The 23881-nt window shown below is 38.3% G+C and overlaps 1 protein-coding gene across 1 annotated transcript in view; it reads right to left on the bottom strand.

Annotated features, from left to right (window-relative positions):
• The window catches only part of ITGAV (integrin subunit alpha V), a gene marked incomplete at its 5' end in the record, with an annotated part of 43560 nt that overhangs the window by 8708 nt on the left and 10971 nt on the right, over positions 1-23881 (bottom strand). Inside the window, 25 exons of the mRNA XM_008630526.2 lie at positions 1-61; positions 371-484; positions 1400-1558; positions 2203-2308; positions 3250-3330; positions 5061-5140; positions 6152-6244; positions 6596-6743; positions 7870-7937; positions 8457-8594; positions 9962-10116; positions 11117-11175; positions 11892-11993; positions 12564-12609; positions 12722-12913; positions 15019-15221; positions 15616-15668; positions 16067-16123; positions 16221-16264; positions 16437-16481; positions 17185-17310; positions 18863-18908; positions 20439-20500; positions 21702-21816; positions 22322-22413. The exon at positions 1-61 is cut by the window's left edge and continues 62 nt beyond it. Coding sequence (XP_008628748.2) covers positions 1-61; positions 371-484; positions 1400-1558; positions 2203-2308; positions 3250-3330; positions 5061-5140; positions 6152-6244; positions 6596-6743; positions 7870-7937; positions 8457-8594; positions 9962-10116; positions 11117-11175; positions 11892-11993; positions 12564-12609; positions 12722-12913; positions 15019-15221; positions 15616-15668; positions 16067-16123; positions 16221-16264; positions 16437-16481; positions 17185-17310; positions 18863-18908; positions 20439-20500; positions 21702-21816; positions 22322-22413 — 2445 coding nt within the window. The remainder of the gene's footprint in view (positions 62-370; positions 485-1399; positions 1559-2202; positions 2309-3249; positions 3331-5060; positions 5141-6151; positions 6245-6595; positions 6744-7869; positions 7938-8456; positions 8595-9961; positions 10117-11116; positions 11176-11891; positions 11994-12563; positions 12610-12721; positions 12914-15018; positions 15222-15615; positions 15669-16066; positions 16124-16220; positions 16265-16436; positions 16482-17184; positions 17311-18862; positions 18909-20438; positions 20501-21701; positions 21817-22321; positions 22414-23881) is intronic.

The following is a 23881-nucleotide window of genomic DNA, read 5'->3' on the forward strand; positions in this document are numbered from 1 at the left end:
TTCCCCTTTCCAGGTGGCCAACTTGACAGACAATCTTTAAACAGTCAGCAGTTCCACAGCCCTGTGTATAAAAATAGGAAGGATATTCCAAGTATGAAAATATTTTGAAAGTCATTAATGGCATTACTTTACCCATAAACCTACACTGGCAAAGCACCATAAACTATTAAAATACATTAAATAACCCCCAGTAGTGGATAATTACTTACAGTTTGCAGTTACAAAGACAGTGACATGGTAATATGCTTATTTCCTATTACAGATTATTTCCAATCATGTTTAGAAAGGACAAGTCTTCCTTAAATTTGTTTTTAAGGACTTAGCACAGGATTGTAGGTGTATTGTCAACATCTCAGTGCTGAGAGCTCACCAAAGTGTGCACATCCCCCTCCACAGCAGCTAAATCCCTTCGGCTGATGCGGTGGTCACGGTGATCTTCCCTGCCAAGTGTTTCATTCCTGTCATCATCCTTGGGAGCAGAAATCTGGGATACACCAAGGGAATCCAAACAACGATTTAGATAATTGCAGTCTTCAAGGTTAAGGTCAAGAAAATACCTAACTGCAAGTTTCTCTCTTTCTATCCTGGCTGTTCTTCAGACTCTGGCTGAAAATAAATCATTGCAAATTGTACAGCAGAAGCACAGGAACTTCGTATTTATATATTCACAGAAACTGCTTTTTGTTATCAAAGATACACAAGTATTCTTTGTTGTTCTATACACTGAATATCTTCCCTCAGTCCTTCTTTTGCTCAAATTCTTCTTCAACTAACATACTGATTTTTATTGCTTGTTCTAAACTATCCTAGAATTCAACTCTCTACACTCAATTAAACTTGTTGGGTTTTATCTGGTGTTTGCCTAGTCCAGCCTAGGAAAAAGGAGTTTCTTCTGCTCTGTAAATCTCATGTTTTGCTGGCAGTCATAGCTAACCCCTATTGCCTTGTGTGACCTTTGGATGAGGGCCTAGATAAATAAGCTAGCAATGTAAAAAAAAAAATATACCATTTTCTTCCAAGAAACAAAACCCAGAAAATTTAGATGAACAGTCCAAAAGCATCTGGTATGTTTTAGGTTTTAGTTCATGACCACATTCATTATAATTCCATTGCTTTGGACTTAGAACTCATACAGAACAGCCTTGAAGTTAAAAAAAAATATAGGAAGAAAACCCCACAATAAAAGTAAACAAGACAAACTGATCTTTGAATTGACAATTTTGAACTGTTGTTTACCTTTTACTTCACCTGGTATATACATTGACATGTACTGTGGAAAAGTACAGCCACAGATGAAAAACGATCTCAGTTTCTCATATTCTCAGGGATTTGGCTGTTTTAAGTGTTTACAAAACAACCAAACATCCTTCATTCCACTCAAAGGGAAAGTCCTGCTTACCTTAATTTTCAGTGGGTTGATTTCCATGTCAGAAGTGCAGTTCATGGGACCATCAATTTCATACTGAACAATATACAAGAGCGTGTTGTTTTTATATTTGTAAGGCCACTGCAGAGTCATCATCACCTTGCTGAATGCACTTGGACCATTGTTTCTCAGCTGATTATGAAAACAAAATTTACAGATGTAAAAAAATAATTCTGCTTTCTCTATTAATGTGCATATAGTTACTTTATATTTGAGCCACAAATGTGGTACTGCCACTACCCCCATCCCCACCCCCACCCCATTTATGGCAACAGCATCAAAACTTTACCTAAAAGTGGTAAAAATTTTAACTATTGTTATTCACACAGCTCTCTCGGTAAGTTTTGCTTAATTAAACAACCTAGATTAAATCTGTGGTAATTCTTTTAGGGAAATTTTAAATACTTAAATTTTTTCAGAGCAAAAGACTTCAGAGTAGTGATTCAGAATAGATAGAGTACAATAATTGACACCCATGGGCCATTTCCTGAGTTCACATTACTTCAAATGTTTTACCTAGATTTCAAAAGGCAATAAAATAAAATATGTGTAGTTATGTGGGTAATCAACCCCTGTTACACTAATTGCAGGCATTCCAACCCATCTTGGATATACCAGTTTTTGGCCCAGCATTAAAAAATCATAAAATCTCTCCTTACATGCAAGACAAAATAAAAGAAAAAAAATCATAATTTACTCCAGAGAAAAGCTACACCAAATGATTTATTTTCATTTATCACAGAACCATGTCACTGAAATCAGTAGTAATTCCACACCTCATAGATATGCTGAACTAGAGGCCCAATATCATCTTCTGTTTCGGGATTCTCCTTTGGCTGCCAGTTGGCAATAGGAAGGAATATGTGATCAGGGGATGACACACTAAACAGCAGAGCAAAGGAGTTGTTATTAGCAAGTATGAAACAATAAATGTGATTCTCTAGAACACCTAAAAAAAACCCCCAACATGCTTAAAATACAATCTCCACTTCTTCATCCTCTATATAAAACACAAAAGAACAGAAGTGGTTTGAATATTAAATGTTCAGTTCTGTTCTCTACGTTAAAAGATGATGAGAGACATACATGTCATCCAAAAACCAGTGTGAAATACTGTGACTACAATGAGAAATACTGGTGATGTAGAACCTTAGCAGTACAGTCCTAAGACTAATTCAGCTTGCCCTGAAAACAGTGAAGATACCAATCATGCTTTTCCAGTATGCAATCCCCCACCTCTCAGATACTGAACAAATTCGTTACAATAATGGATGTAGCAGAAAACTTTAAAAATTTTGACTCAGGAATCCAACTTAACTGGTTAAGGAAGAGGACTGTACAGCTTATGGATGGGAAGTATAGATTTCTGGCAAGGAGAGGTGACGGACTAACCAAGTCATTACAACATTAATACTATGCTTAAGACTGAAGAAGGTGAGGACATTGCAAACTTAAATTCCATAGGATTTTCAACTTTGGTTTCAGGAGTTTTCAGATGAAACCCCAGTCAGGTTTGTGGAAGAGAAAAGTGACCAGCAGAAATGTAGAACTGCAAACACGAGGGGTGATATTTTCTTCTTTTAAAAAATATCTCTAGTAATGGAGGCACAATATTCCTTTTTGGAATTAATTTTGTAATTATTTAGAATGATTTAAGATCTGAAAGTCCAAGGGCTGGCTAGAGAGAACCATATGGTCTTTATGATTAAAAATTCCCTGAGCCTTCTTGAAAACTTATGCAGACCTGAAAGGAAGTTCAGTGAATATAAAGAAGCAAATGTGCAAAGCTCATTAAAAATGTTTATTAAAATAGTATTGCTTACCCTCTAATTTCAACAGCTGCTAAAATAGCAAGGTCAGCCTGATAATATGCTACTGGGCTCAGATTGTCATACAGGTTGGAACTGCAGGGAAAAGAAAAGGTAAATTCTTAAATGAAATAAGCAAAGTATTTAATAAAAAAACCCTCCACTCTTCACAGTAATTGTATGTAACATCATAGCATGACTCCTGAGCCACTATAGGAAAGCACATTTGTTAAAAACTAAGGACCAGATTCCAGCAAGTTCTCACCTAAATGCATGGATGTCCCACCCTCTGCACAGTTTGGGGGAGCTTCAGCAGGGAGAGGATGAAGGACACAAAGTTAATGCTGACTCTCTTCTACAGCTGTCACGCAAGAAAATACAGAGGACACTCCCCCCTCAGAGTGGTGCTGGGAACAGAATCGTGACCTCCTTAGACACATCTGATTATTCTGTCTCCCTAACCAAACAATTTCCTTTACAATAACCTTCTTGAGTCTTCTAATTGTTCTTCACTGCTGCTGTAATCAACAAACACATGCAACAGTGTTTTCCTCCTGACCTGTGAATACCTCACTCTTTTAGAGACTAGACTTGCTCTGCTAGGAACTAAGCCAGCTTTGGAAATCGAGCTTTGTGAGTTTAAGCCAAGTGGTGTGATCCTTAAAACCTCTTCCAGATAATACCCTGGTAATGCCTGTCACTATGAACTGTGATCACCGTGTTCCATCGCACCACTGTTCGCTCTCCATGCATCCACAGGTCATGAAAGGAATTTTCTTCCATAAAAAGCCTAAAACACTACAGGAACTTCCCTTCTCTTCCCTCAGGAGAGAACCATGACTTGAGCAACCTCACTGACTGTTTCAGACCCGGTGGCAGTAGCAGGTGACTGCTGGTAGCCTAAGGAAGATGACAGACACCCCAGAGCAGATCACTTCCTGCAAAGACAGGAGTCATGTGCCATTGGCACACCTTACTAGCTGATGGAGAAGGGGAAAAACTGAACAGACAGCAATGGGAGAGCAAAGAGATATTTAATGTGCCAAGGCCTTTGATCGGTATGGCAAACCACTCTATCATTAAAATAGAATGGCAGCTTTAAACTTTCCTAACTCCTGAAGATGAAAAATGCATATGTGGATGAGATTAATTTATTCACTCCATTAAGAAAAAGAAAGCCCTTTAAATGGAATAAAAAGGCACTTTTGGTCCACCATGGGGAAAAAACCAAACAGCTGTATTTGTACTGTCCATTAAAGGCAACATAAAACTGCACTGGGTAAAGATACTCCTAATGATCACATCTCCAAACCTTAAACACCTCCAGAAGTTATAAATTCAGATTTATATATCAGATTTATATGACAGTGCTGTGCTCATCCAATAATAACAGGAATGCTACTGTTTTGTTCCATTTAATTTTCAGGCTCTTTTACGCTGGCTTTTGTGATGGTTCACTGCATGTTGCCTCTCCTCAGACCACCCCATGCATTGCCTGCCCTAAAAGACTCTCATACTCTAAATACATAAAATTCTGGCTTTACATCAGAAGGAATTCAGAGTTCAAACATTAGTTTTAAAAGAGGGCTATAAACTCAAAGTCATTCTGTGGCACTACAAGTGTCAGCAGGGCACAATAATATGCACATACAAATACTCTTACATTTTTTCCTGTATTTTAGGAAACCTAATTCAATATGTTTATTTTTCAAGCCATTATGAGGCAAAGACAAGAGAATTAGGCCAGAGTGATACTGTGTAGTTTGCAGGATATTTACTGTGTGTGTCTTCTCCCAGGTGAGGTACATACTCAGAGATTTCCATACCTTCGGATTTGCAAGTCAAACTTGACAGAGGTGTCCATCTCAGACTGCTGGTGCACACTGAAACGCAGGCCAGCTAAGAGCTGGGGGAAAAATCACTGTGGTTCAGTGGAAGCACAATAAAATAAAACACACAATAAAAGCTTCCTAATGCTCTTAGACAACGAAATTGCTTGAGACTTGTGGTCATGAGAGTACACACACACAGAACTGGCAAATCAAACTTGTCCAGCTCATCCAGGCTGGAAATGTACTGCCCTCTCCTTAGATTACAGCCAAGGCATCACTGCCCTAAAATACAAAATAAGGGTTACATCATGCTCCCCACCCTTACTTCAGCCATTTCTACACATAACTGAGCCTCCCCAGGTGTTGCAAAAAGTATTGTAATCTAAAGAGCAGGGAACACATCAATAATTCAAAATTAATTCCCAAGGTTTGGTCTAAGTCAATTCATATTTGCTTTAACATCTGTGCAGTTCAGCTTGATAGACTGCAAAAGACTTTGGAACTAGCATTTACTCATCTCTACAAGATGGCTCTTGGAAGCAAAGCATCATGAAATTGTTATAACTGTGACTGATTTTCGCTTCATTTCCTCAGAAAATAAGACTTATTATATCATATCACCTTAAAATCTGCCAGGTCCCACTAATAATTTTTTAATTCTTCCAATTTCAGGTACATTTGGTGGAACTGTAGAGGTCTCAACTAGACAGAAGTAGGCAGAAGAGAGATGAACTAAGAGAAAGAAGTGTTATGAGCTAGCTCTTGATTATATCCTAAAAAATACATATCAGATAAATATAAAAAATTCATGTGGTACCAAAGTCCATAATTTCCACTATTTAATGAACGACTCATTTTGAGTTGCATCATAAAACTCATGAACACTCCTTTCAGCCTTTAATTTAGCTGAAAAGTTGAAACCAACTACCGCTGTACTAACCAAACGTGTGGGCAAGCTAAATGTCAGCTAGAGCTAATCTCAAATTCCTGTGAGAAAACTTCCTGCCCAAACACTACTGTGATTAAGGAAAATTCCACCTGCCCTCCTGGGTGAACTACCAGACACCTGTTGGACCAAACCTTACCTTAGTTCCTGCTTTCATGGGATTTCCCAGGTCACAAACTACCATGCGAGTCTGATTCTCTGTTTTAAAAGCACATGACAGTCTGGCTAAAGCCTGCAATAAACCAGAAAGGAGTATTAAGGAATGTCATTCTTTATGTCTGAACACCTGGATGAAAGTCTGGAGAGAAGTTCTAGATGGGCCGCATTCATTTTAATATAATTTCTCAGCCATAACACAGACAAGTACTAAAATGAAATAAAATGTGAGTATGGAAGTCTCCAAGGAGACAAATGTTTTTGATACAAGACAGATCTCTTCTCAAGGTTATAAAAAAGAGAAACTTGGAAAAAACTGGTAACTTTTTCAGTGCTTTGCTCTAAGACTGAAATAATAGAAACCACCATAGATTTTCACAGCAGCACCTGAAATATGACTCCTCAAAAACAGCAGTTGGAATTTTACCTCGTTGTTACGAACAACTCCGATGAAATCTGCTTGAGGTGGAACAACAACAAAGAGTTCTGCTTCATAGGCTCCCTCCCCCTGGTTCTGAGCACTGACAATGAGGGTCAAGGGATTGTCATCACCAATATAGATCTGCTTCTGATCGCTACAAGAAAACAGTGTAAAAATGAGTTCTGTGTTCAGGTTTTAAAGTGCATTGAAGTGGCTGAATTTAGAGAAACGAGACAATCTGAGAGTTCACAAAGACATTGGAGAAATCTGGAGGCAGTACCTTTGCTTCAGGAGTGTCAGGAGAACTCTAAGCTACTTTTAGAAAAAAACCTATGTCTATAATCACAAATGGAGCAAGCATTACATGCTCTTTTGTAAGAATCTTTCCTGTAAAACAAAAAAACACCAACACCTTTTTCTCACAAGGAACAAACAATTATGAACAGCTAAGTCCCTGTGCACATTTTGAATTACAGGCCCACTTTGCAGAGGTACAAGCACATATTTATAACAAAACTCAAGGGAAGGCTCAACTACGGAATAGAGTGAAGACCTCTGCAATACCTTTGGTTCTAGATACAAAGAGACTATTTTTCCAAACAACGTATTTTCATTTCACCAACTACAAGCAAACATCAAGGTACCTGCATTGATGTAAAACATTCCTGAAGTACTTGCATGAATTAGTGCTTGTGAAGTGTCCTAACTACATGCAATGTGCATATGCTATAATGTATGAAAAAACAGATTATGAGATAATACACTAAGAGTGGCTTTAGGCCACACAAAGTACAAAAAACCCAGACTCATGAAAAGAATTACCACCTAAAACTTGTTTCTTTTTTCCAGGTTTGATAAAAGATATTACCAATACCAACAATTTTCTTTCATAGATGTGGCAACAGAGCCCTACTCCTCCCCTTGCTGGATGAAATCACATCTTCATGTGTCTGTCTAACATTAAACAACAGAACAGAGCTACAATGGCAGCTAACAGTGGTTTATTCTCACTATACATGTCCAGCTTAGCAAATAAATAAATATGGTCTACTTATAGTGGAGGCTGGGGTGGGAGTGGGATATTACATGCTAAAGACATTAGGTTATAAAGCAGAGAACAGGTTTTCTTTAAAACATGTAAGCCTGAGTTTAGATTGTATACAATGAGGAGTCCTACTTATTTCAACACATCCCTTAAACAAAAGTATTACCAGCTACTGAATTTTAGAACTCAAGTAGGAAAATTGCTTTTCCTTGTAGTATTTTTCTCATGTATTTACCTTTCTACTGACACCTCCAGCTTTGGTTTGCAGATATTATCATCCCCACAATCCAGAAGAATATGGGCCTATGCAAAAATCAAACACATACTGTTGTAATAATAATTCCTTCATCTGTTCTAACACACATTTTCAATAATACTGTTTCACCACCACATAAAAAAAATTCTACATACCTGGTTGTGAAATGTTTTCATGTCATTAGTCTCAGAAGAGAACAAATGAGTTTTTATATGAGGGGGGCCCTGTGCCTCGTCCTGCCCTACTGCAATTCTAGAACTAATGCTTAGACCTTAACCATCTTTCCATACTTTGAATAATATCTTCATATTAAGTTGCATCTTCACTATCCTCTTTATAAACAAGTGTAAAAATTTGTAAAAAGGGCAGAAATAGAAAAACTATGTCTATTACCTTAAGAGAACTACAGGGGTAAACATAATGGACATAGAGCAGCATAGTATGAGAAAGGATGAAACACTCCAAGCCTTCAATATTAACACTTCCAGTACTACTCTAACTGATTTTCTCCCTAGGATGAACCTAAGCATGTTCTGAGTTTTCATCACAGACTGTAAGCAGTGTACCTGTCTGCTCATGTTAGCAGGAGTGAACTGGTTGAGGATAGGGTGCAATCCTGTTGCATCTGCAGCCGTTCTGTAATCCAGACGATATTCCATGAAAATAGTAATGGGAGTTAGCTTGTCTCTGAACTCAGATTCATCCTGAGGAAGCCAAAGATTTGAATCACAATTAAAACGTAGTAGGAATGGAGAGGCCAAAATAACATTAAAACTTCTGAGCTTGTTTCAAAGTAGAAAATCTCTTCTCAGAAAACCTGCACAATTTTAGCAGTAACATGCCAGTTTAGCAAATGGAAAACCAGAGCATACAGAAATAACAAGTCATGGAAATCCAGTATCAAGGAGCCTAAGGGCTCCACAACTCTGCTCTTTCCTGCCAGACAAACCTCAGTCTGCTTCTAAGATCCCTCATGGATACTCATCTTTGGACTTAGAATTTTTCCTCCCTAAAATTACTTGGCACTTGGGAGTTGCTGACTTTCATGTTGTTCATTTAAAATCATTCTGTTCATCAAATGTTGATCCTACCTTTCAGAGAACTTACCAACCATGTCTTAGCTTTACATTAGCCACAGATTCGATCAGTGAAAACTCTGCTTTGCTTCTAAGAGTAATGAAAATTACTGACTCCAGAACAGATCTTCATTTCAGGATCTTATTTCAGAACATATCTTCTATGGGCAGAAACTTATTGATTATCTATAGTTTTAAACTGGTTTTGCATCCCATTTATGATAATTTCAAATAGGTCATGCATCATTACTTTATGAAAAGGTCAGGTAGAAATGTGCTAAATCTTTATTAACCCTGAGATCCGAGATGTCTAATTCCGTATACATCCCACTCACAAAAGTCAGGTCAAAGAAAGTATTACCTACCCTCCATGAATCTTTAATGATTACTAGCATTTTTATTTGGGTTTTTTTAGAGGGAAGGAAGTATTGTATATGTTTGATTTATAAGTACTCAGTGAGATAAATCTGAGCTGTTTCTTCTGCTGATTTATACTTTTTTATTGTGTTAGCATTTGTTCACATTTGTGGGGATGAAAACAGAAAGACTGAGAAAAAGCAAACTTAGTATTTCAACCTTCTCTATCTCCTCTGCTATTTGCTTATCTTGGCTTGTCAGTTGCAGGTCTGTATTTTTCTTCAGTTTTTAACCTCCAAAGTAGATGGGACAACCTCTGCTTATTGACTTTTATGTTCCTTGGAAATTATAACTAATTTGGTGCCTGGATGACTTGTCCAAAAAACCCAGAACAAAGTTCTGAATTCAATTTCCAATCCGTTTAGGGACCAGGACCTTAGCCACAATAAGATTCATCGTTCATCCTGTGACAGCAGCGATAATTTGGGACAGACATATGGTTTTAGTAATTTCAGGTCCATCCACTGAGCAAGAAGTTTCTCTAGCATTTTTTTCTTTTTTTTTAACACCTAACACAACGATCTTGTAACAGATAATGCAGCAAAAATTATTTGCCTAAAACATAAATGCTTACTTACCCTCAAGAAGGCATCAAGTTCCTCACAGTTCATTTTGCCCCCCTTTGTAATTGTCATGTTCTTAGAGTGGCTGGGCTGTTTGCTGTGGAGAAAGAGAGCTCTCCTTATAGCTCCTTTCTGCTTCAGTTTATCCAACAGCAGCTCCACCTGGAAATCTGGCCAAGCCAAAGGGTTTGGGTTGGTGATATTTCATTCCATCAAACACAGTGCAGACTGCCCCCAGAAATGGACCTGAACACTGATTTCAACTACAATGAAAACCTAGTGCTTGCCACTCTTAAAACTTCCAATTCTTTCCATGTAAAATGGAAACTACGTTAGTTCTCAAGTACTATCGCTGTCCTAAATTAGACTCTGCTTTTTCCTTAAACACCGGAAATATGTAAGAACACAGATACATTTATGATTATAATTGCTGTAGAACTGCAAGAACTAAAGTTAGAATTATTTCCCCTAGAAAATTGTAAACCAATCTTGCATGTAATACTTGTGTTTTTAAACACTATTGCTAATCTAATTACTTGAATTATTTGATCTAGATAACAAAACTTATAATATGTAACAGATATTTATATGAGCCTTCCCAGATCACACTACCTCTGCATATGCCACAGAAAATAAGGAAAAGATTTTGCAATCAGTAGACAAAACGTGATTGCAGCGGGCTGCTCGCCACACTACAAAATCTCTTGGAGACAACTTAAAAACCTGTTTGAAACAAGCTTTGCCTGATTCTGATCTGAGAATCTAATAAAAAAAATTCAGTGATATCAATCAGAAAGTCATTACCTCAACAGGATGTGACAAGTCCCTCATGGCTCGTCTGTATCTCCCAGACCCAACAATGCACATGTGCGAATATTCTTGTCTAAAACTCCCCTCAATGAGAGTTACTCTAAATTCCGTAAAATACAAAGGGCTTTCCAAGACTAGTTAACCACATGATTGACTCAGGTATGGTCAAATGTCACTGACTTCTACACTACTACAGCCAATAAAACCTGCTGAAGAGTCACATAGATGTATGTGGCCACCCAAGTGGCAGCAGTGCGCTGCAAAGGGCACCCAGCTGTTTCAATCGTAAAAATAACAATGACCAGTGCTCATGTCTGCAAACAACACAAGACCTCCAATTTTTAAATGAGCAGAACTTACTGAGTGAGTTCGGGAGCTTTCCTTTGCCATCCGCTTTTAAGCAGAACTTTACTTTGAAGCTGTTTGAGAAGGAAAAAAAAACGGATTTCACACACTTTTTCTCTCATTTTCTTCTAAAATTCCTCACTGTTTATTTCTGTTCAGATGCATCATCTTGTTGAGATTCTAGCTCACTCCCAAGAGCTATTTTCTAATGTTGGAAGAGAAACTATAACCTTTTAATAAGTACAAAGAATTGCAGGCAATGCAAAGCTTTGGAGTCTTGATTCATGTAGGGATAATCACCTTTGGACCGGAATGTTCATTCCTGTCATCAAAAGGGTCTTATTTTTAAACGTATCCTACTGACCCTAAAAAGAAAGTTAGCACTAGGAAGGGAAAGTAGGTTTGGATAACAGCCCAGGAACCAGAAGCAAAACCAGTTTACAGAGCAGATCATTGCCCAAGTACGTAAGTTAGTGGGTAAAAACACGGCAAATGCTGTCTGATGTGTTGACATCTTGGGAAGACCTTACTCTGCTCAACAGGGACAACTGGCAGTCTCTGCAGGTTTTGGGAGTCAGGCTGGCATCTACTAAAGACAACGCTGGTCCTCCAGCTGCTGTCAGAGAGTTCTTATTTTGTGTTGTCCGTTCTTTCAGAAAAATCTGTGCTTGATTTTCTTTTTTTTCAATTAACTGACTAGAATTCCTGAGATCTTTCAAAATTGGAAGCTTACAAAATTAAAACCTAAGAAGTCCCTCCCCTCAAAGGAAAACATAGATACACTGCTTACCAAGAAACTTTTAGATCTCCCAGTGAACATGCTTTGTTTTCTGGGTTTAGAATGGTTGGATTAACTTCCAGGGCAGCATTTACTCTAATAACTGGTCTAGCCCTGCAAAGAAAACATCTTCTTGAAGAGCACTCAACACCATGTTAGACAATGCCCCCCCCCGCATCAAATTGTGCAATATACAAAAACACATAATATTTAGTGAAACCACAAGAAAAACAAATAACCATTGACTAGATGAGGGAAAAGTGGGAAGCTTTTCTGTGCCCTTTCATTTCCATCAGCCAAAACATGGACAACTGTGTAAAGAGGAAGTCTTCTCTACTTATAGCACAGACAATATATTCTCTCAAAATGAGCAAGTTGGGATGAGACTATGGGGATTGCAGTGTAATAGCTGGCAGCTGTTGTGTCAGTATCTAGAAAGCTGTCACTCAGAAAGCCTTGAAGAGAGCTTATTTATGTTTTCTCCTAACTACATATTATTAAGGAAGATGCATTTTAGACAGCAGATAGGTTTACTCAGTGAAAAAAGCAGTATAGTGGTTTTTCACCTCCAGAGGTTTGGAAGGTGAAGTGGCAGATTTTCAGACTTCCCTGATCCTGCTTTCTTTTGTAGCTCCAGAACTCCACCGAGCTTTCACTCAGGTACAAGCACAGAGGAACCCTTACCTGTACAGAACAGCTGTGTCAACACCAAAGGCTCCAACAATCAAGTCTAAGAAGAAATGAGACATATTACACATTACAATTTGCTTTTTAAAATATGCTGTTCCTCAGAGGTGGGACTGCTATTAAGTTATTGTAAAGTGCCCTTTCGAGCAGAGGACCTGGATATCCATTTTTGTCCACATCTGTGGCTCCTTTCAGTGAGTACCCAAAGCTGGGGGGCATAGTGCGAGCAGCCCACTGCCCTTCCAGGATCTGGGATGGGACGGCATTCAAACCACTTGCTCCTCCATTGTAGATATACACAAGTCCTCTCTTGTCCTCTCCACCATATGGTGCAGCAACTGCAATATCTGAAAACCAAAAGAAGAATCATAAACATCTCCAGACACAAACTAGAACATATCTGTGCTTACATCAATCAGTAATTTCTGATATTACAGTTTCAATGTGTGTCAGTAGGGAGGAAATGCAACCAGCTTTTAAAATGCTCATAAACATTTGGTTTTTTATTGCTCTTTTTGTTTGTTCCTTTTTTTTTTGTTATTATTGGATGCCGTTTTTTCTAGAAAGTATTAGATGTTTAACAAGAACATGTCACAGACTTTTACAGGGAGAGGAAGGAAAGAAATAGTTCTACAAACACTTCTGCACTTTAGTGACTGACTTGCAGTAAAATCCTATGGATTTGGGATGCTTTTGAGATTATTAAAACAACCAGAGTTAGTTACTATTGGCACCAAACCACAAAACTAAGTGGGACTCTTCCCATTTCATTTACATGCTCATGTTCCTCCAAAGGGTGGGACATGTTAATAATTATGGAAAATTTAAATCATCCTAAACCAATGGTAAATATTAAATTCCAATCTGTCCCAGTCATGGCTTGGCAGCATGCTTTATGGAAAACTTCCAATTAGTGCAGTTATTCTTTCTCTTAAAGCTTAATAAATTTAGAAGTATTCACTGTTAATGATTAATAAATGGTAATAAATGAAATGCTAATTAGACTATCTGTAAGGACAGCTCTGGAAGTGTACATATGGTCTAATTTCAACTTTTCCACAGTCAGTGCAGGGACCAAACATGAAACACTACTTGGAATAATTACATTTCTCCTTCCTCTTTTCTGAAATTTGAGAAAGCTTGATGAAAAGAATAAGGACTCAAAAGTTTACTGGTTTGTATTTTTGACTCCTATTTACAAACTTCATGAAGACAGTAAAAATTCCTATCTTGCACCATACTGTGATGAAAAGTATTTTAATTAACACTCCCAAAATGAGGCAGAGCAATATAACCCAAACCAGACTAAATAACAGCAAAGCAATTAAAAGGAACACAGCTTTTGCTATGACTTTCTTGCCTACAGATGTAAGTATGGTGGAATCAAAACATTTTTGGGATGATTTCTTCAGGTGACTAGAGTTTTGGCTATCAGCTGTCCAATGTCTTCTGTAAATAATTGCAGCGATATCACATCTTCACACTGATTGTACATCCTGTTAACAACTAAAAAGGTCCCCTCCAATTCCAACTACACTATGACTTTATGACTTCATCAAAAATAAATTAGGGCTACCTGAGAATTTGAAGTAACCACCTATTGTAATTTTTGATCTTACAGAAAATACTTAGCTTGCAAGCAGAATGGAAAAAATGAGCATTTTTGGTGGAACTCAAACTCCCACTCCTCTTTAGGCAACACTGGAGTATGACAGGCAGAACAAAGTATTCTCCCTACGATTCCTGTAAGTCTCCATCCCATCACTACATGATTCTTGCCTGCTTCATTCCTCTTCATTCCTATCAGAAAGTAACAAGAAGCTTGGGCAAGGGGTTTGAGAGTCCTCAGCTCCAGCTGTGTCAGACTCAAATTTCTCTTCCAATTACTCACTCAAGACACTCAGCTCTTGGAACATCTGGCTGTAGCTGCTACGCAGTATTTCCACCAAACTCTTCCAGTTTGAATAATAATAATAAAAAAAATCTGCACTTTTCTCAGGAAAATCTTTTTTATATGAACATTTTTAACCAGCAAGATGAAATAAAACCTTCTTTTCTGTCATCATTTTGTTTCTAGAGAGGAAAATAATCTTTAAACAATGGAAAGAGGAAAATTATATTGAAGATGTCCTAACAGGTCCCAGTGAAGAATCAGGTACTTTACTGAAGTTTCTATTGTGGCCATGACTTAGAAAGCAACCAAGTGGTCATTGTAAGAGCTAAAGCAGTCCATGCTGTCGTTTCAATGGTATAGTCTCTGCTCGATGCATCCATGGAACTCCTGTTAGCATTCCTGGGAGTAGCATACAAGCATCGAAGGGAGTCTAGACCTCAGTGTCCCACACTCAGTCACAGCTACAGCGCCGAGTGTTTGTGTGCAGAATCCACATTCACTGTGCTGGCTGGGTTTCCCCTACAATCAGGAGATCCTGATCAAGAAACATTACCCTACCGTTGAAGCCGTCCTGATCCAGATCCCCCAGGGGTGCGATAGAGCTGCCAAATCTCGCAAAGATCTCAAAACCATTCAGCTTTGCCATCTGAAACCCTCCGGAGGCTCGCTGAAGGCAGATGGATACCTGGCCAACCTCCTGAAGCTTCCCATCTGAACTTCGATCCATAAAAAGAGGGGCTCCAATAAACAGATCTGTGTAACTGGACCAAAGAAGGACAGAGCTTCTTCAGTAGCCGAATGAAAATTCATTCTCTTCAGCGCCCGTTAACTCAGCACTGAAGTCAACACTCAGATGAAAGTTAACTATCTTTAAATTCAACCGAAGGCAAATATTTATTGACAAAGTAAGCACAAATATACCAAAATGTAATGGACTTAAAGCATGTGAATATACAGGTGTATTTATGCAGATAAATACAAAAACAAATTTTAAAATGTTAAAACAAATGTGGAGTGTTAGCAAGACAGTCGTTAAGCCAGCAATGAAGGCAGAAATCTAGACTGTGGGAAAGACCTTTTAATAAAAGCTAATCTTTTTCTTTCCAGAAACAATTTGGGTGGCATTGGTGAGAAGAGGGAGAAGAGAACACTTACTTGTCCCCATCAATATCTGTGGCAGCCACTGAATACCCAAAATAGGCAGCCATCTGGAAAACAAAATTCAAACCAAACCTGCATTGCACTGATACAAACATAAACAAGTTTACACCAATCTGTACACAAAATACTTCAGGGAGATGATAATATATGCCACAAATTTTTTTGTTCCTTACATTTTTGTTTCTCTTCCTTACTCTGTTAGAGAGAAAACCCATCAGTTACTTTTCCCAGGTCCCCTTTCATGATCCAGTCTCTTTCCCAGTTCTCAAAATAGGGACCATTTCCTTTATTGAAATAAGATTAGAATTCCTTCAGACTTCACGAAATTTTGCTTTGCCAATCAAGCCAGTAACATAGAGACTATTATATTATCTAGTACCCCAAATACTGACACAACACAGGAAAGGCCTCCTGGTCACCCATCACACTCAGCAAAGCCACGCACCTGCTCTCCAGTGAAGTTGTACATGGAAGACATGTTTTTCCCATTGTAAATGGACACCTGCACATGAAGAAATACACATTACAGCATACCAGCAATAGCCACCTTTTTTTATTTATTGTAAATAAATATGCTTCAAATGCTTCAAATTTTTTACCATGCCCAGAGTTCTTGCTGCTCGTGGGACTCCTGATACAAAGTCTGAAACATAAAGCAAGACACAGATAGGAAGTCAGGTCCCAAAGCACAGTGACTTTGCTGAACAGAGCAGCTCACTCCTAGCACTTGATACATTTCCTTGTGCACTGTACAATTGATTTGAAAGACCTACCCAGCCTATTAACATGATTTTCTTACTGAAGCAAGGGCTTACCTTCGATGCCATCACCATTGAAGTCTCCAACGGCCACTGAATAACCTGCAGAGACAAGATGAGGCTTTCAAAACCTTATTAAACCTTTCATCTCTCTTTACACTTTTTACAGGTATCTCTGTGCACAGTCCTCCTCTCTTCATCTTAAAATGCACTGGTATAAATATTGCCTCGAAGCAGCTTAGACTGTCAAGAGCTCCATGAGTGACTGTAATTCATCAGTGTCCAGGAATTTGAGATTAGAAGATGAAAATTTTTAAAATATCATCCTGGGAATTGTCCTGGTATATCCTTGCTTTTCTCCTGAGCCTGGTTAGATGAAGCAAAATGATTATTTCCCACTCTTCATTGTTTTTCTTTCAAAACATAATTCTTTAACATTTTTATTTTGTTTTGGTAGGTTATTTAGAAACAGCTGCTTTTAAAAAACAAACAAAACAAACAACAACCACCTATGTGACTAACCTCTCATATAAAAACCATACCTTTGCCATTCCCATATTCAGCCTGAATCATAGAGCACAAAAATCATGGAAACACTTCCATTTATTTTGTCATCAGGTACTTTTTAAGTCAAGCCTATGGCAAAGTAACTACAATTCCATCATACATTAATTACTGCATTTTCAGGTATGTCACTCTCTTGTTATCTGTTAAATGCTGAATTAATAGTTGTGTGATTTAGACATAAGTATCAATAGTGCCAGGGAGTTTTCCAGGTAGAGGATTCTCATTTCCCACCACATACCCAAGTAGCTGTCATCGAAAGCAGCACTGGCAGGTCTGGTTGCTAACTGGCCATCATACTTTGTACTGTAGACTTTGGAGTCATACTTAGCCACGATCTCGGTCACTCGATCAGAAATGAGCTGGCCTAAAGAGAGAGAAAACGGCTTAAAACCACAAACAGAACATGTGAACTCATTCACCAAAGTGGCTCATTTACAGAATGCTGCCCTTGAAAGCAGTGGCTCTTCCACAACACCGACCGGAAAGGAGCCAACTGCAGCTGCGCCAGGAAGGACACAAGTGAAAATACGGATCCCACTTCAGCAAAAATGTGGGCACATATTGAATCAAAGGCACACAAGGAGTTCTCACTGAAAATAGAGCCCAATCCTACATTAATGCAAGACTTAAAAGGCAGTGCTGAGTTATCATATGCTTATGGCTGTGCAGAACTGAGCCCTTTGGACTCTCCTTGCCCAAATACCACAACACAAGAGCCTGTTTTGGCAGACAAGAAGCCAATAAAATGAACACAATTGAGATGAGCACAGTGTATTGCCACATTCTCCATTCTGACTTCATCAGCCGCTAGGTGGTGACTCCATTACGTTATTTTCTTGGAGTTTAAATGAAAACTTGAATCACCAAAAAACCCCATTCAGAATAGCACTTACTTCACATACATATTCATACATATATGAAGTGTAGCGAACACTCATCCTCCAGCAAAAAAAAAGGGAAAACTCCTCCTCCAGCATCTCAGGATGTGGAATAACAGTCTAGGATGAAAAATCTAGCTTTTAGAAGTACACTACTGTCTTCTAATCAGAGCCAAGTGGGCTTTTTTGGTAGGAGTAGAAGAGGATAAGGTTGTTTTGGCAGATGAAGTGTCACTTTTGCCAAAAAGCAATAAAATGAATACAGGAACCTAATTTATATGATATTGTATCTGCAGCTGAGCTTCAATCATTCCATTCTGTTCGTAATTTAAAACAGGACTGGAACAAGCCTACTGTGCTGCTGCACCTACACGTAGGCTGGTGTGATGCAGAAAATCTATTAATAAACGTTGGTAGTTACATTAAAATCCAGGCAGCAGAGTTTGGCAGCTGTGTCCTGGTTACAGCAGCACCTCCCTTTGAACAGAGAGCTGCAGGTAAAGGCTGAATAACCCTGCAAACAAACACCAACTGAATCCCACAGGAGCAAAGCATACAGGTAATGCCAGGCAGAGGTAAAATGTGCCCCACGGCACAAACCAATCAATACAAATGCAAAACGTCTTTGTCGTCAGAGGAAAATTACGGAATTCTCTCTAGAGGGGATATTTCTCACTGCAAATGCACACTTTGTACGTGGGTCAAATTATACAACATGTAGATTGCAAAACAAAAGATCCTAAAGGAAACGTAGCCCGCTGATGAAAGCAAATGCCACATTCCAGGGAAAATGCCTTTAAAATGATCATGGAATTATTTAAAATACAAAGGACTTTATACTATTATTACTTCAACCTTTATCTGTGGTTGCCTTGATTATTCAGGAGATATTCTTGAGGACAAAGGAACATTTCTTTCAGTTTTCTTACTGACAAAGACTCTGACAGCAGTTGGAAGAGTGTGGATAACAATGACTAAGAGGATAAAGAGAAAAATCATAAAAGCCAACTTCTCTGTGACGTAAATGATATATCTCACCTTGCCAGTAAAAACTTCCAGGTCCTCCAAGCAGCACCCTGTCTCCCTTGGAAGGGGAAAAAAAAGGAAGACAGAAAGAAAAATTAAAAACACATGAAGCACATCTAAAGCCAGACAATATGTCCTATGTTTATGGGAAGAAATCTTCATTGCTTACATCACTGCAGCTCCACTGACCACCATACATTTTCCTTTTTGAAGGAGCGATTAATTAGAATTGCATCTTGTAAAATACTAACCAATGGTCTTCAGTGACTATTTCGCCCATTTAAAATTCTAGGCAGAATTCTGTTTTTATTGTAACAGACCCTTCTTCCTACATAAATGTATGGCAACAGGAATACAGTTGGGAGAAAACTTAAAGACTGTTACATCATGTTTTTAGGTCAGTACACAAAACTCATGTAATCTTCTTCTTTAGAAAAGCTTAATTCAGAATAACTGTGATGTAATTCTCCCACTCCATATTTCTTGGCACAACTGCAATTCACAAACCATTTTATGAAACTTTAACCACATTAGCTATCCCAGGGTTGGGAATTTGCTCTGTAAGTATTGAATTAGGCCATAGGCTTTGCTGCATAATTAAGCCACTTACTCAGGTTTTAATCCTAAAAACTCATATATTCACCACTCAGAAAAATCTAGGTCAGACATTTGGAGATACACCCTGGCTTGCCCACTCTAAAGTTTTGGATTAGAGCCTGAAGTTGGTTTTAACAGGGCCTGGAGTCTGCACAGTGACCCTGAGGGTGTGTGCAAAATAACCCAAACATTCACAGTCCTATCCTGCACTTGGCAGTTTCCTCTGGAGGAAAACCAAGAGTGGCCTTGGGCAAAGAGTGACGGGATATGACCTCATCCTGAGATGTGAGGAACCCAAAAAAAGTGCCACATTGCAAGTAGGGCTTGCGTGGTCTTAACATGTCCTGACTCTGCTCAGCAATTTCACTGTACAATATAAAACAATATAGTACATTCTCAGATCTGTGCACAGTTCTGTTGTGCTTGGATTTCAAAAGTAACTGTGAATTTAAAGAAGAAAAAGAACTAGAACAGGCAAGGAGAACACAAAAGTAGAAGAAACATAAGACGGCAAAAAACCCCTGTACTTCTGCTAGCTGATGAGAAAACCAAACACGATTCACAAGCGCATTGTTTACCAGTTCCCTGAGTTATTATTCCTCAAGAAGTAACACTAGCTATGCACCAATCCCATGTCTCAAAAATCCTGACTATTACAGCTGATTTCACTTGAGGACCAGCTGCAGCAGAGGGGTATGGCAGGAAGCTGGGAAAGCAGATTATTTGTTCAGGATGTGGTTCCTACAAGAGGTGAAAGTGTGCTGCTGTGAAGAGATAGGGAGAAACAGGTTTATAACAGCTCTTTGAGTGGTTTCAAGTTATTTTTTGGTTTATTTATAAATTTTGTTTGTTTGTGGGTTTGCTCTCCCCCCCCCAGGAACAGTAACATTTAGTTTCATAATAGCTGTGCTTCTAAGTGGTTTGTATCAGGAGCATTTGTGAACTTGCAGCTGTCTGCTGACCCATAGGAAATGACAAAAAAATCACATACCTTTGTAAAGTCAATGCTAAATCCACCTTGACAAAATCCCTGTCCATCTGCATCGATAGTTGCTACCAAAGAAAAAAAGGATAAAAAAAAAAGAGGAGAAAAATAAGTAAATAAAGTCTTATCAGTACTTGATCAGTTGATTCTGTGGATGCTTTTGAATGCACTGCTAAACTGGAACCTTGGAATACTTTTCTCCTTAATCAGTATTTTCTCTTTATCAACACCTCACAACCAAATGTTGTAACAACTTTAGGGCTGGCCTAATAGACATGTAACATTAGCACGTGTTCTAGCCTAGCACAGTCAAAACAAACAGCAACGCCATATTCCTTTGTCTTTAATCTTCAAAAGTCTTGGGGAAAATAGATTTGCAATTTCTGTTCAGGAAATAATGTATCTGGAAAAGAGAGAATAAGTTTTTGTTTTGGTATGGAATAGAAAGCTGAATTGGCTTAACACAAAAAGAGCATATCTGGCTGAAAAAAATACTTCCATACTGAGACTCATCCCAGCAAGAATTGTTATGGCTGAATCAATTTTAGGATCATACAGCTTCAGAGTAGAAATGCTGAGGCCTCCTTAGCTGAAAGTGACTACTTAACTAGCATGATTTAGTTTAATATTTGCTTATTAACTTCTTGTTATGCTACGAATGATTTTCAGCAAATAAAAAGTCAATCCTAGCTTCAACATTAAAGTTTTAGGTTATAACCCTCTGAATAATCTATCAGCCCAACTAGAGGAAATGAACACAAAGCATTTGGAAAATAAGATTCCAAATGTTCAACAGTTAATATAATTTAAACAATGCATCACTACACATGTACATGCACAGGGAGATCAGAACTTATTTTTGCAAAGCCTTTTCTTCTAAAATGAGCTTGCACTTTAAAGTACTCTAATAACAATAAAATACTTGAGATTCATAAAAATTCTAGAGCTGGTCTTTGAAAAAGCACTTGCTACATAATTTTGCTTGAGTGATTACTCAAGCAAAATTGGTCCCTTCAACAACAGAAGTCCTCAAGTCCAGTGATACTTGGACCTAAGATTTTCCTCTGGCCTACAGCAGAGAAAACAAGGTCTGCATTGTGAACCTCAACTGCAGAAGAATTCAGATGTCTGGATCTAGATTAGGTTTTGTTCTAATTGCTATACAGGGAAGGGGGAAATAGGTGTAAAACATCCTGCTCCAAAATGTACATAAAATGTAACATAAGAGGAATTCCAAAGAGAAAAGCAATGTAAGTGGTCAATACTTACTTGACCTGCAGGGAGCATATTCCACAAATTTTGACCCAGCAAGCAGATAACAAGTTCCTACAGGCTCTCTCTCTTGTTTTGTTTCAGTTCTCCAGTGATACAATGGGGCACAGGCCTAGGGAAGAACACACAGCAGTGAGGAAACAAACTCCTCTTCAAAATGTTGGTGGGTATTAAATAATAAAATGAAATTCCAATTTTCTACAGAAAAGCAACAAAAAAACCTGGCAGATGTATCATGTGTTATTAGAGAGATTTATTCTATCAGCACCAGGGCAGAATTACCACCAGTTTGTATTTTATAAATAGCTAATTTATATCAAGAATTTTAGAAATAATATTTTCTTAAAGCAACAGCTGTAAAGTGTTCATCAAGAATTAATAATTTATATTCTAACTTCATCAAACTAATTTTACTACTTTCCTTAAAACTAGAAAAAAATGCTCCTACCTTTGTTTATAAAGAGTTAAGCAAAGCCTAGCTAAGAAATTCTGAAGAAAAGACAATTCATGCTGATTAGTGGCATTTTGTTTAAATTCTAAGTTATCTGGATCTCTTCTCATTTTCTCCCACTGCAGTATCTCAGTACTGATGCACCTGAAGGGCATCAAAGACCTACCAGAATTTTATCATTTTGGGATCTCACAGAGGCTCCAAACCACTGATGAGACTTAAATTCCAGCGGATCATTAGGAGCAAAGTCTCTGTTACCTACAAAGAAAATAAAATAGAAGCATAATTTCACAGGAACCTGTATAGTAGAAATGAAATCAAACCCACCTAAGCCTTTAGTTTTGACGCATACAGAGAAAACCAGAAAACAGTAACATTGGAGAATATCACCCTTTGATGGAAACAGGCTTTAAAAAGTATTTATTATTACTTTTTTATATCAAGGGCCAAAAGCAGCTATTTTTGCACACAGAGCTGATTAGTTGTAAGAGCACAAAGTTCATAGCATGTTTGACAGACACACAGTAAATACCTCATAGTTGAGATATTTGACTTCCAAGCAGATTACAGCACTGCTCAAGAACCAGTGCCAAAGCCCTGTTAGGACTAATGCTTCTAGAAGAAATATTGCCTCGATTAAATCATGTGAGCTTTGGCTAGAATCAGGAATGAGATCCTTCTCCTATTCTACCAAGTGATAACATCTCTATTCTGAATGTCACTGCAATGCACAAAGAAGGCAATTTGCAAGATTAAAAGCTATGGGGAAAGAGAGCAAGTAATAGATGGAATAATTTGCACTGGTGTCTGTTCCCTGATGCTGGCTGGTAGAAAAAACAAGTGGTATTTCTGCAGGTGTGAATATTAAAAGTCATAGAATTATTCGGTGTTTCTTGCGTACTTTCATTGGCAAAAAGAGGGAAACTTTGCCAGCATAATGAGAAAATTGATGTAAAATTTTGAAAAACGTATATTTTCTAAAAGTTCCCTAAATGGCTGGTTTATATAGCCTAAAGCTACAGAAATCAATGAGGCAACAGACACACATCACTTCCAGAGTGCCAGGGGGGATCCCCAAACCCAACCCCGCTATGAATCAGAGACCTGTGACCACTTGAACCAGAACTTCCTTGCTTGTTTTACACCTTGTAAAGAATGTTTTGTCTGCAGAGATTGTGTTATTTCCTTTAGGAAAGTCCCATGAAAAAGACAAAAGAGATTTTAATCTGCTGAGTCAGCCAAAACAAGCAAGTATCTGGACTATTTTTGCTGTCAGATTAGAACTACACAGAAACCAATGCCAAGCACATTGCAACTCAGAGAACTATTGTGGTTTTTTCTAATGTCATCAAAGGCGATTAAAATCCCACCTCCTTCTGTCACCTCCTCTCCATCTCTTACTGGACTGGTGCTAAAGACATGGCGGGCCTGATGATCAGCACATCTGCACAGATTTATGTACATTGAACCTTTCTACTCTCACCCTTGCACAGGCTAAAATGTAGTTTGGAGACCTGCACGTCACCTTTTAATGGTACAGAAAAACAAAACCAGATCAAGATGCTTTCCAAATAGGGAGCTGTCTTTGGCACACACAGAAATCCCTGTTTTATCACCATTTTTTCTGTTCCTTGCCTTTAACTATGAAAATCCACCCACAGGCAGTTTTGCTCAAAGGCATGACTGGGTTAGTTTCAGATGAAGCTGCCACCCAAAAGGGCAGAAC

This window comes from Corvus brachyrhynchos, unplaced genomic scaffold (genome assembly GCF_000691975.1).
Source record: "Corvus brachyrhynchos isolate BGI_N302 unplaced genomic scaffold, ASM69197v1 scaffold370, whole genome shotgun sequence".
Lineage (NCBI taxonomy): Eukaryota > Metazoa > Chordata > Aves > Passeriformes > Corvidae > Corvus > Corvus brachyrhynchos.